The sequence below is a fragment of the Cucurbita maxima genome, unplaced genomic scaffold (assembly GCF_002738345.1).
Source record: "Cucurbita maxima cultivar Rimu unplaced genomic scaffold, Cmax_1.0 Cma_Scf00001, whole genome shotgun sequence".
Lineage (NCBI taxonomy): Eukaryota > Viridiplantae > Streptophyta > Magnoliopsida > Cucurbitales > Cucurbitaceae > Cucurbita > Cucurbita maxima.
Genome location: NW_019272017.1, coordinates 6,491,910 through 6,505,180, shown reverse-complemented (window position 1 = coordinate 6,505,180; position 13,271 = coordinate 6,491,910). Strand labels below are relative to the sequence as shown.

Sequence of the window (13,271 nt, the reverse complement as noted above, 5' to 3'; positions counted from 1 at the left end):
TTTTTTTTTTTTTTTTTTTTTTTTTGCTGCCATGCAGATTTGAGAAACTACAAGAGGATGCTTTCACGTACGCTTTTATACTGAAGTCACTTAACATGGTTCCTGCTCTCGGAAATTGAGCAGAAAAGCCGCCCTTGATGGATAACAAGTACCATCTCTAAACTTTCATTCTCTATTGATCTTTCTAGTGAATCTTCCTTTACGAGGAATAGGGGCCATATTTGTACTGTTCTTCATTACCTTAGCATTAGTTAAGCTATTATGCTATCTTAAGGTTACTAGTTAACACTCGTGTGCATTTGCACAACATTTTAAGAGATTTGAAATTAATCCAAACAAGTTCACCCCCTCAGTGCGGGAGGGACTATTTTTCTTCCTTGCCACTCCAAAGAAGAAAGATCTATTATTTTTTATATTCATGAGCATTCTAACTGGTTGCAAACATCATATTAAAATAGCTTGGGACTCCTAAACCATCCACCATTACATACTCGTTGAAATGCAGTCGAAATGTGATACTCTTTAGGAAATGAAAGGTAGATGGTATTAGTAAGAACAATTATTTTCGTTGGTACGAAATCTCTTGGATAAAATTAAAAATGAAACTTTGAAACCCGTACATCATTGGACCTTGATTTGATTTGATTTGATGTGATGTGTTTGGTGTGTATTTGTTTTATTAGATAACTTAGAATCAAATGCATGACGTTTTATATGTTTATTATGTAACTACATTTGAATAAGAAAAAATAGAGTGAGATTTATATGTTGCTTTTGAATTGTTTTCACAAAAGTTTAATGGAATGTTCGGAGAAGAATATTTTTTATTTAGGTAATTTATTTGATTTTAAATGAAGTAAAAATAGATATAAATCACTATTAAATTGTTTAAATTGATTTAACCTTTTCTCTCTTCCATGAGTTTGCAATTAGAGCATGTTGATTGCTTCATTTATCCCTTATAAAATTAATATCTAAACCGTTTTCGTTATCGAGTTGCTCTTAACTATTCGAGACGTCTCTTAGCAAATCATGACTATTGGGTGAGTTTCAAGCCTACGACCTTTAATTGTAGAAGTAGGGTTTTTATTAACAATAAGTGGAGACATGAGAATTCGAACTTTTGATATCAAAGAAATGATTAGATTTTAATTATCACTAAACTATGCTCATCTTATCCCGACTTTAGTTCTTTTGTACTTTAAGTTTAAGTAAAGATACTTTAGAAATACGAAGCTGTGACTTATTATTTTAATAAAAATCACAATATAAAGTGAGGTTATAAACATCTCAATAAAGGAAGATCAAACTTATTAGAGGGTCCTTTCCTTTTATTAAGAAACCAAACTTTATATTAGAGTAAGAAATCCAGCTGCATTATTGAATCTGCTTTATTGGGAAATGAAGCAAAAACTTTAACAAAGAGAAGAAGATTATGAATGAAATTAAATTAGAGAAAGAAGATTAGGAATGAAATTGAATTATAAGATATGCTTTACTTTGCTTCCTACCTAATATCATACCATATGCATCTTCTTAATCCATCATAAAATACATTGTTTTATTAACGAAATTTATCATATGAAATATTAATTAAACATTATGAATGCGTTCATTTCAATTTAGTATTGATTATTTATTAAGAGGACTAAAATGTAAATTGGTTAAATAATTTATTTACGATATGAAAACTAAGTAAAAAAGGAAAATATAAAATGTAAGTTTTGCATACGACAAATAAAGTCATGTCTATCTTAGTTGGTAAGCCTTTTGGTATCAAATTTTATGGAAGTGGACTTTTAGTGGCAAAAAAGAGAGAAAAGAAGGGACCAAACTTTATGTTTGATTGTAGCTGGCAAAATAAAATTTGGTTTATAAATGGTTTTATTATCTCAATTTGCACAAAAAAAAAAAAAAAAAAATTAATTTCTAGATGAAATAATTGCAGTGTTATATATTTTTTTTTGATTGATGTGTTGATGTGTTGTTCAATGATGTGACCATTGACTCATATATAAAAAAATAAGAGCAATTCATAATTCATATGGTATAATTTTTAATAGAATTTAGATCATTAGACTTCCCAATTTTATTTTTTATCCATTAAAAATTATAATTTTATCTTTTATTATAAAAAATTTTTGGTAAACTAACAAATTTGATGCCAGTCCCCCAAATTTTAAAAGTTTATATAAACTTATTAAAAATAAATTCAAAATTTTATTTTCAATTCAATCCCAAACCTTCAATTTTGTATCTAAATTAAAATTGTAATTTAAAAAATTCAAAGATGAAATAGACAAATAAATTTACAAATGATTGTTTCCGAATCTAACTTTCTTGATTAAAAAAATTTAGTAAATGGTTGAATAATAAAGAGACGAATCTCTTTCACATCAAGTTGGAATTTAAAATCAGAAAAATAATAAAAATAATAATAATAAAAAGGGTATTATGTTGGAGAGGGGGAGGGACCCTCAAAATGCAAAACAGAGAAATTTCAATTAGCTTTTCACTATTTTGGACAATTGAAGNTTACATACGCACTTTTTTTTTTTTTTTTTTTTTTTTTTTTTTTTTTTTTTTTTTTTTTACCATCAAAATTCTGATTGGACCAAATTATTACCTACCCGCAATCACCGCTGTTTTATTTATTTTTTTAATTACATTATAAAATTACTTCCAAGTTTAATTTTAAAAATATTATATTAATATTCATTGGGACTTGGAATAAAATACAATAATTAGCCTTTTATTTTTTTATTTATTTTTTTTTATCAGGTTTTTTCTTAATTAAAGAATTATTTTATTTGTATAATGGGATTTTTAAAAATTTATTAATTTATTATTATTTTGTGAAATATTGTACAATGAGAACTTTATTAACATAAAATTGGTCAACATGAAACCACTTTGGACCTTAGCCTTGACAAGTTAGTCAACTGATTGTTGAATTTTCACTCTAATGGAAGCTTATTATAAGACATGATTACACATTATATTATAATATGTCATTTTGTGGATTATTTGTAAAAATGGATAATTTTAAAGTTTAATTAGGTAAGAGTGAGTTAGATAATTTTAAATACATGTTCAATCACACCGAGTAATTGACAATTTATTTATTATTATAATAATAAGTTTATTATCAAAAGGAGCCGGAGACGGAGATGAAGAATATAATATCCGCCTCTATTTCTGTTTAAGCAACAAGAAAAAAAAAACTCTCTTTATTTTCTATCTCTCGAGGTAAATCCTCTCGAGATTTGACCCAGTTTCAATTCGTCAAATTGAAGGAATTATAAAAATCATAAGATCAATGTACGTAAAACTAAGATGATTATTTCCAATATATCATGCTTTTTAATCTATATTTCCCATCAAATAAAGAGATTTACTCATCTCAAAATCTCAAAATCTCAAAATTTAAGTTGAATGGTTTAAGAAGTTGAAGAATTTATTAAATTCTTAGTATGTTATCATAATTAGTTTTGGATAATTAGTTGGATATTTAGAAGAGCCCAAAGTAAAATTAATTGATATCAATAACAAAAACAATAGAAATCAAATAAAAACATAGGGATGTCTACCCAAAAATAAAAAATTAATAAGCAAACATGCAAATATAATTAAAATTTTGTTACTTATTCAAATAATGAGTGCCCATAATTGTATGTATTTGGAAATGGGGCAGTTCACAAAGTCCAAGGTTTTTGCATAAGTGAAAGTGTTGTATTATTATTAATCACACTTTAGTATATGCTTTAATAAATGGTATCATCATTGTGACTATTTCATGAATAAATAAATCTCACCCCAAAGTTCAACATGCCTTAAACAACTTCAAAGTGTTCCTACCAAATCATTACAATACAACCAAACATAAATCAACTATATAATAAAAATGTTAAATACTATTTGTTTGAAAAATGGTTCGATTCTTTCTAAAGTTACAATATTACCATTGACATTTCATAAACGTTTTATAGTTGCTTTTAGAATATAAATTTGTTATAATATTTGACGAGCAAAAATTGAGACATAAAATGATGTGACAGTTATTCATAATAGAAATTGAGACTCGAGGAGCATCGTTGCTCCTGTTTCAGGTCTCTGCTGTCGTGTCAATATTTTGTAATACTTATAGTTAAATAACTAACCCGATCAAATTTAGGTCAACTTTAAAATGATAATTAAGGACCTAATCCATAATTAATTTAAGTAAAGTTGAAAAAAAAAATAGAAATGATGGGTCCTGGAAATAAGTATGATAAGTAAATGTGAGCTTTGATTTTTGCTCAAAGGCTAAGGAATTTGAATACAGTGCGCTCCAACTTTCAAATGTAATTGGGATCCTTGTGATCAAACGGCTATAAATTTAAATATTAAAATAAATAAATAAATAAATACATAAAACCTCTGCATGTGAAACTATTTAAGCTTATGATATTCAAACTTTAATTTACAAATTTCTTACTCTTTCACTTTCTCCAAAAAGCACTTCCTTCTTCTTCTTCTTCTTCTTCTTCTTCCTCTTCTTCGTCTTTTGTTCTTTATAAATACTTGCTCCAATTCCTTTTCATCATTATTCCTTCTTGTCTACGTGAAAGAATAGAATAAAATTGGTTGTCTGTCTGTCCATCACTTTTTCCACCTTTTTCCCTCTCCCTCTTCTTCATTTCACCACAATTCTCGGATCTTATCATCACCCATCTTTCAAAAATGCTCTCTCTCAAATGGGTATTGCTTGTTTTTCTCTGGTTGTGTTGTGTGTCGCTGGCTGTGTCGACGACTACGATGGCCCCAGTTTGTGCAGAGGAAGATAGAGCTTCATTGATGAACTTCAAGGCCAGAATTGTGCAGGACACGACGGATATCCTTGCGTCGTGGACAGGTAGTGATTGTTGCAGCGGTGATTGGGAAGGCGTGACGTGTGGCGCGACGGGGAGAGTGACAAGCTTGCAGTTGCAGAGACCAGAGAAGAACAGTGAGCTGTTCATGAAGGGTACATTGTCTGCTGCTCTTGGCAATCTGCATTTTCTTGAGGTAATTGTGATAAGTGGAATGAAGCGTATCCGTGGCTCAATTCCTGAGAGTTTCACAGCCCTGTCTCGTTTGACCCAGCTTGTCCTAGAGGACAATGCCCTTGGAGGAACCATCCCTTCAAGTTTAGGTCACCTGCCCTCTCTCCAGATCCTCTCTTTGAGTGGCAACCATTTGACAGGCCAGATTCCACCCTCCATAGGTAACCTTATGAACCTTGTCCAGCTAAATTTAGCTAGAAATTCCCTTTCTGGTCCAATCCCACAGACTTTCAAGACGTTTCCTAGCTTGCAATATTTTGATCTTAGCTCCAACGAGCTCTCTGGTGCCCTCCCTGATCATGTGGGTCAGTTAAAAAACCTCACTTATATTGATCTCTCAAACAACCAGCTTTCAGGGCCAATACCCATCTCCATTTTCAGCTTGCCCAAGCTTTTGGACATGTTATTAAGCAACAACAGACTCACAGGAACCATTCCAGTCAAAATTCAAGGCCTCAAATCCATCAACACACTTTCTCTCAGTGGCAATCAGCTTAGAGGTCAGATTCCAGCATCCATTTCAAAGCTTCAGAATCTATGGAACCTTAATCTATCAAGAAATGGGCTGTCGGATCCATTGCCAACCATTCTCGCAAGCAACATTCCATCACTTTTGACAATAGATCTGTCTTATAACAGCTTTGTTTTTGGGTCAGTTCCTGATTGGGTCAGAGACAAGCAACTCATAGCGGTGCATCTTGCTGGGTGTGGCCTCAGGGGAGCCCTCCCCATCTTCAGAGCACCTGATTCTATAACTTCCATAGACCTCTCAGACAATCAATTCACAGATGGGATATCAAATTTCTTGACAAACATGACAAGCCTGCAAAAACTCAAGCTCTCAAACAACCAGCTGAAATTTAACCTCTCAGAACTCAGATTGCCAAATGCTCTATCCTCTCTCGATCTTCACTCAAATCAGATTTCTGGGTCACTTTCTAACATCTTAAATGGTAAAACCAGTGGATTCTTAGAGGTAATTGATGTATCAAAGAATGAAATTACCGGCGCTATTCCAGAGATGAACTCTGGCTTGGGATTGAAGGTCCTCAACATTGGGGGAAACAAGATCAGCGGCCGCATTCCGAGCTCAATCTCGAACATAGAAGAGTTAACAAAGTTAGATATATCAAGAAATCAAATACAAGGAACAATCCCCACGAGTATTGGAGGTTTGGAAAAGCTTCAATGGCTGGATATCTCCATTAATTCTCTCACAGGCAAAATACCAAACACCTTGTTGGCAATCCAGTGGCTTCGACATGCGAACTTCAGATCGAACAGATTGTGTGGAAAAATCCCACAAGGGAGGCCGTTAAATGTGTTTCCGGCCGCCGCTTATGCCCATAATCTGTGCCTTTGTGGGACGCCATTGCCACCCTGTAGAGAAGCAAACGAATGGAAAACGACGACGAAGCAGTAAGCAAAGAAGAAAAAACGACTGCCCATATCGAGAATCGCTCGTTTATCATCGCTCATCGTCTCAAATGAGCCCCCACGGCGAGGAGCTAGGGATCCAGACCTCCGATCTGCTCAAAATAGATAATAATTTCCATTTGTTTTTCTTTCTTCTTTTTCATCTTCTTGTTGATTTTGATTATATGGTTAACTTATCTTGTTTACTTAATGAAATTTGATACTCCTCCGTCGAGGAAAAACATATAAGAATTTTATTTTCTTATTTGGTTAAAAAAAATAATTTGCTTCTATTCCATTTCTCAAGTTTTTTTTCTAAATATTTTCTAAATTAATCCAAATTTTTAGAAGTTTTTTTTTTTTAATACTATTTTTTTATTATTTAAAATCCTTCATAAATTTTTTATTTTAAAATCGAAAAAGAGACTTTATTTAAAAAGCATTTAATAAAAAAAAATTGTTCCACTTCGAGACAAAATAGTAGGAGGATTTTGGGCCTTAGGGCCTTAGAAACTTAATATGGGCCGTGCGTTGAGTAAATGGGCTTCTATCTTTACCTACGAGCCCAATGCAAAATAAAGTAGTGGGCTTTTTTATTTTCTTTTTAAAGAAAGCTACTCACTAGGCCGCTGGGTTACTCCCAGCAAGTGATTGGCTTTGGAGATGAATAATAGAAAATTGGATAACATTATTTTCTATATACTTCCGTTTTTAAATTAATTTATAATTATTTCCTAAAATATTTCCACCTACCTCTCTACCTAGTAGAGGCCAAAGCGGACCATAACGATTAGCAATGAGCTTTGGCTATGATATTATTTGGGAAGTAGCGTCCTTGCTGGCACACCGCTCGGTGTTTACAATGGGTCAAAGCGGACAATATATATCTAATTTAATAAAATAAAAAATTAAATTATCAATATATCCTTTTTATTAAAAAAAAAAATAAAGGAAAAAGAGATATATTTAAATATTAAATCGAAGATACAATATAACTAAAATAACTCAAATAAAAATGGTTTGAACAAGAGCTATAATTATAAAAGCTCTAAATTGAATTGATATTTACTTCATAAACTAGAAGAAAAAAAAATGTTAAAGAAATCATATATTTATAATCCATGAATATTATCTTTATTTGTACGAGAGATTATGGTTAAAGTAGACAATATACTATTATGAAGAGTCGTGTTCATCTCACTATCTTTTTTGGTTCCCGAAGTTGGATGAAACAATTCAAAACTACGAACAAATAATATATTACAAAAACACATTAAAAAAAAAAAAAAAAAACCATAATATTGCTCCTCTCTTCTTTCTTGTTTCTTCAACAAGAGAATCCAAAATTCCCATTGTCAAAGTTGAAGGCATAACTGAAAGGGTCATAGTGGAAACTGAGCCGCCTCTTCCTGTGGGAGCCTGCTGCCATGTGGCGTCGGATCTCCGCCATCACGCGGCGGAAGAAGCTTCTGATCTTCCTCTTCCCACTGACCACCGCCGCGTCGGAACACAATCGGGCCACCGCCATCTCCGGGTAGGAAAAAAGTGAGGAAATTAGAGAAATGGGAAGGAGAAGGGTAAGGTGGTATGACAGTGAGAATGAGAAAGAGATAGATATAGATAGTTATTGGGGTTTGGTCTTCGTCTGTTCTCGAAAGCTGCTTCTCATTCTAACTCAATTTCTCAAAAATATATTTTAATATGTTTCAAATTTTATGACAGTGATTATTATTTATGATTTTTTTAGTTTTAAATATATTTTAATATCTTAACCCAATTGATATGAACCAATCAAGATATTAATTTTAAGTAAGTATTGAAAAATGTTGTTCAAATTACGGAATAAAATTTTATTAAAATTGAACTCAAATTGTCAATCTACACAATAGTATGATATTGTTTCATAGCTTTGGTAGTATTCCCTATTATAAGTCCATGATCTTCCACTAAATTAATCAATGTGGGACTCACTCCTAATAATCCTAACACATGAAAATATATTTGAGATTTTCTCTATTAGATTATCCCTTGTTTTTAGGAATTGGTTAATAGTATATTTGATATATTTTATCTTATCTTTAAATTTTGTTAGTAGAATATTTTATCTCATTTATAAGATTTAGTTGGTAGTTTATATCTATTGTACACATTAATGAATATTGGACTTTAGATCGCACTGGAACTTTAGACTTACCTATGTTTATAGTACTTTCGATTCCAATTCTATTTTTCATTCTTAACGATATAGAAAAGCTACAAAATATAGTAAAAAGAACCGATTTAGTATATTTATGTTATTTTAATCGTAGTGTTATTTATTTTCTCCCATTTTTAAAAAGATCCGACAGATTTTGTGTTGGACTTTGAAAGAACCGCCACAGCTCGAACTGTCATTTTCACATATTCAGAACTTTGCAAATAAAAGTTCATTGATCCATCACAATCTGTTGACCATACCCAATTTATTTAGTCAACAAAAAAATAAGCCTACTTTTTCCACCTAAAAATATTATAAAAAAAATACATAAATTATAGCATTTTCCTTCATATTTTTTTTCATTTTAAAATAAAAATATTATTTATATTTTCTATAATTAATAAAACAATATTATAAATTTTTTTTTTATATTATATGTCATCTTTTTCATTTTGCCCTACTGAATTTCTATTTATCACAGATGAGTTTATTTTTATTGCCACCTCATGCCACGTGTATTCCACGTATTATCCGCCATTTATTTATTTTTCAAAATACATGCACACAAAGTCAAAAAGATAAAAAGGACAGCCACGTAAAGTTGTTAAAAACCACACACCACACAAAACACTCTCAGAAATGGTCTGTCCTTTTGGACAAATACATCTGTCAAATAACAACCAAAAATTCCTCTGTATTTCTCTCTCTCAATTATTTTCTCGTCTAATCACAATCATTTAACACAATTTTAGTAAACGACATTCGTATTCATTGCCCAAGGGTGAAATGATCGAGGATGAGATGACCTACATATAGTCGATCAAAACACGATGTGAGATCCCACATTGATTGAGGAGCAGAACGAGTACCAACAAGAATGCTAGATTTTGAATGAGAGTGGATTGTGAGATCTCTCGAAGAGTAAAACCAAACATTTTTTTTTCTCTCTCTCTCTAACACATACATTTATAAACCTTAAGAGAAACTACAAAAGGAAAAGCTCAAATGACACAATATCTACTAGCGGTAAGCTTACACGGTTACAAATGAGCTTGTGAGTCAGTCGAGATAGGAATTCAGGCCTATCGATTTCACGATCATCTTTTCTATTACATCATTTGAAGTATCTTAAACAGTTTGATTTTACACAAAATATGTTTAGGTATGCAAAAAAAAAAAAAAAAAAAAAAATTTAAACGGTCCAAATACGCATCTAATTATTTAAGATCAATTTTATGTTTGATTTTACACTCTAAATCTGACTTTCAAATAATCAAAATTAATTATAATAATATCTTCATTTTCGTTCATAAATAATTTATTAATGAACTTAGAAAAAAAAAAAACATATCGTATCTTTAAACAGTAATGTTTTTTTTGTCCTTAAGAAGATGGTGCAATTTACATAGGGCCACAAAGAAATAGTGAACCAAAAGAGTTGTGCACCTCGTGATGCCTTCACATGTCCATCCTATAATTCTGCTTTTCAATCCCATCATTCAAACGCCCACTGTAGCACTTGTGACACTATCAAACACAGGCATCATAAGATTAAATATATTTGTCATTATGTCATAACTTATAATTTCAAATTTATAATATGTTTCGTGAATTTTCTAAATATTTATAAAATATTATCTATTAAAAATCGAGATATCTTTATTTTATTGATATATATTCATAAAATGTCATATTCTAATTCATAATAATGTTTATTGATATTGGTTTTTTTAACAAAATTTCTCTATTAATTTTCTGTTTATTTTGGAAATGCCAATGTTGTAATTGGTTATTCAATCTTTTTTTTTAGCCATTTTTTCAAATAATTATTATTAATAAAATCAGAACCGTGTTTAGTGGACGACCCTTTACCTAACAACATCTAGAATTCTTCGAATAATGTGATATCTCACACCGGGTAGTAGTGAGATGTCGTCTTCATTGAATTGGAATTTATGTTGTGGTCGGCTACTTGAAAATTGTTACTTTATTATATATATTTTTTAATATGATAATATAAAAATGGAGAATGGAAGGACAAGGATAAATATATGAATTGTTTTCAATGCGATGGGTAATATATGACCAATAAAAAAAATATTTTTTATATTACGTTAAAAATGTTACATTAATAGAAACTATAATAATGCCAAATAAACATTATTTTATTTACATGTGGTTTATATATTAACTTTGAAACAAAATAATAATGTGATTTAAAGACTGTATTCCAAATCTTAATATAGAATTTGCTTATTTAGCAAACATTTGGGCCAAATCCCACGAAACCATTGGCCCCATCGATTGAAATTTGAATACCTTCCTGCTGGATGTTTCCGATTATGGAAAGTCCCGACGGCGACGGAGCAAAAGCGAGGCAAAAAGTTCCGGCGCCGTTGACCGGAATCAAAAAGTTTTTCGCTGGTAACGTCAGAACCGGCCCGTCGGAGAAGTAAAACGACACCGTTGGCACCCGTATGGACTCGAACCCATTGAGATCGAAACACGTGTCAAAGATCGACACACCACCAGCTCGTGGGAGGTTGTTGGTTTGGGCTGTGAACGCATCGCGGAATGCCTCGTAGGCTGCCGTTGGTAGACGCGTCACGGCAGTGCCAGTATCCATTACGACGCCGTTAGTACCGTACTCGGAGAGCTGAAAAGTTTCTTCCGGTATCGGTACTCGAACGCCTCCGACGCCGACGCCGGCGAGTCCGATGTAGTAGAAGCTTGGGGCGCGTGGGTTTCTAATCAGGGAGATCCACGTGGCGCCAACCGGCATTGCTCCACGACCGAATTCCAATGTCCCGGTCGAGCCCGTGTCTCGGCTCACTAAACAGTAGCTGAATGCACCACCGGTTTGACCGCCGAGCTGCCCGATGAATGACATTGAGCCTCCTCCGAGACCGAGTAACCCAGCGGCCCCTATAAACATGCCTTGATTCGTGTGACCGCATCCAATCGCCACGTCACGAATCATGACCTGGTTGAAAATTTTAATTAATTATTAAATATAAAAATATAATACGATTAAATATTAAAAAGTGTAATAAATTTTGTCACGAAAAATTGAAACCTTTTTTAACTATAAACAAATTTTATATTTGTTAAATATAAAAATTAAATTACAGTTTATAAAATTTAACTTAATATTTTGAGGTATAGTGTTGACCTGGCCCATGGTAATAGTTTCGAGGGCGAGAGTGCCTTTAGTGTAAGACCCGTCCCCATAGGACACCTCATATCGACACCGTCCAGCGTGGCAGTCAGTGTTATCAAGGCGGCCACAGACGGCGGAGCCACATGAGACACCGGCGAAGGAGGAGGAATCAGCCGGGTTGAAAACCGGGTCGGACTGTTGGTAGCATTGGGTACAAGGTTGACATTGGACCCACACAATATCACTACCCGAATCAATCACCATGTACTGACTCCTGGGCGGGCTCCCAACTCCGACCCGAACAAAAAATTCTCCACTCCCTTCTTCCATCCCTAATTCCAAATCCAACCCATTTAACCAAATAAATAAATAAAAATTTCAGGAACACACACACTCAAAATTATTAAAAAAATAAAAAAATTTCCTTGCCTGAAACGACACCCGTGGCAAAATTGGCCACCTTGTAACTGTTATCTTGCACGGCGGCGGCGGTGTGAGATAGGCGGCGGACGAGGGTGGCGACTCTTATGGCGTCTCTTTTGATACGTTCATTGAAGGCATGGCGATGGCGATGGGCATGGACGTGGGGTAGTTTATCCCGGTGGAGAAGGTTGAGCTTAAGCGTAGTATTGTGGAATTTTTGAGCAGTGACTTGGAGGTGAGCGTCGGAGAAATTAAGGGTAGGAAGAATTTGAGTGTGATTAAGCTCCAATTTGGTTGGTTTGACATTAAGGTATAGGAAGTTGGGCGGCAGAGATGGGCGGGCTAGGGCGGCGGCGGCGGCGGCCAAGAAGAGGAGATGGAGAAGGAGGAGAAGGGGGGAAGAGGGGTGTTTAAGGAACATGGTTTTGAAGGTTTGAAGTTGGGGATTTGGATTTGGATTAGGTTTATTTGAAGAAGAAGATGGAAGTATTAAGGGCGAGAAAGATGAATATTTGAAGAAAGGAAATGATGCGTAATGAAAATGTAATTATGGGTCCCTTTTATTTTTAAATCATTTGGAGTTTATTCAGAATCTTAGGGGCAATTTTGTCTGTGTTTCTTCCATTATTTGCTTCTTTTGTCCTGTCTTTAGAAAAAAAGCAAGAGAGTGGGAGTGGGTTGCAGAGAAAAAACTATTCTTTTCACGATTATACCCTTACCCTTACGTACATGGTTACCAGATATACCTACGAAGAGGCACTGTACAAATAATTTAATAAATATTTATATATATATATATATATATATATATATATATAAAAACCTACCCTTATCTTATCTCGCCTTTTATTTTTCTCTTAAATCTTTCTTTATTTTATTTAATAAATATTTAACCATATATATTTTTAAATTTAAAAAGGCCAATAATTTCGAGTATGCAATTGAAAAGGTGATTAAGTTATTAAATCACTCTTTTATGGAGGTGAGTCCA

The 13,271-nt window shown here is 33.0% G+C and overlaps 3 protein-coding genes across 3 annotated transcripts in view; 2 read left to right on the top strand and 1 right to left on the bottom strand.

Moving 5' to 3' along the window:
- Nucleotides 1-376, top strand: part of LOC111493518 (protease 2-like) — a 6,275-nt gene extending 5,899 nt beyond the window's left edge. Inside the window, exon 11 of the mRNA XM_023143225.1 lies at nt 38-376. Coding sequence (XP_022998993.1) covers nt 38-119 — 82 coding nt within the window. The 3' untranslated portion in view covers nt 120-376. The remainder of the gene's footprint in view (nt 1-37) is intronic.
- A 4,214-nt stretch (nt 377-4,590) lies between these two features.
- LOC111493571 (receptor-like protein 12) lies at nt 4,591-6,770 on the top strand. Its single transcript, XM_023143324.1, has one exon. It carries the CDS (start codon nt 4,723-4,725, stop codon nt 6,505-6,507), a length of 1,785 nt encoding a protein of 594 aa, XP_022999092.1. The 5' UTR covers nt 4,591-4,722; the 3' UTR covers nt 6,508-6,770.
- Nucleotides 6,771-10,841: 4,071 nt separating this feature from the next.
- Nucleotides 10,842-12,806, bottom strand: LOC111493608 (protein ASPARTIC PROTEASE IN GUARD CELL 2-like). The gene is made up of 3 exons (XM_023143369.1): nt 12,287-12,806; nt 11,870-12,189; nt 10,842-11,680 (listed from the first exon to the last, which is right to left on the bottom strand). Exons 1-3 carry the CDS (start codon nt 12,699-12,701, stop codon nt 10,955-10,957), a joined length of 1,461 nt encoding a protein of 486 aa, XP_022999137.1. The 5' UTR covers nt 12,702-12,806; the 3' UTR covers nt 10,842-10,954.
- Between the last annotated feature and the right edge of the window lie 465 nt (nt 12,807-13,271).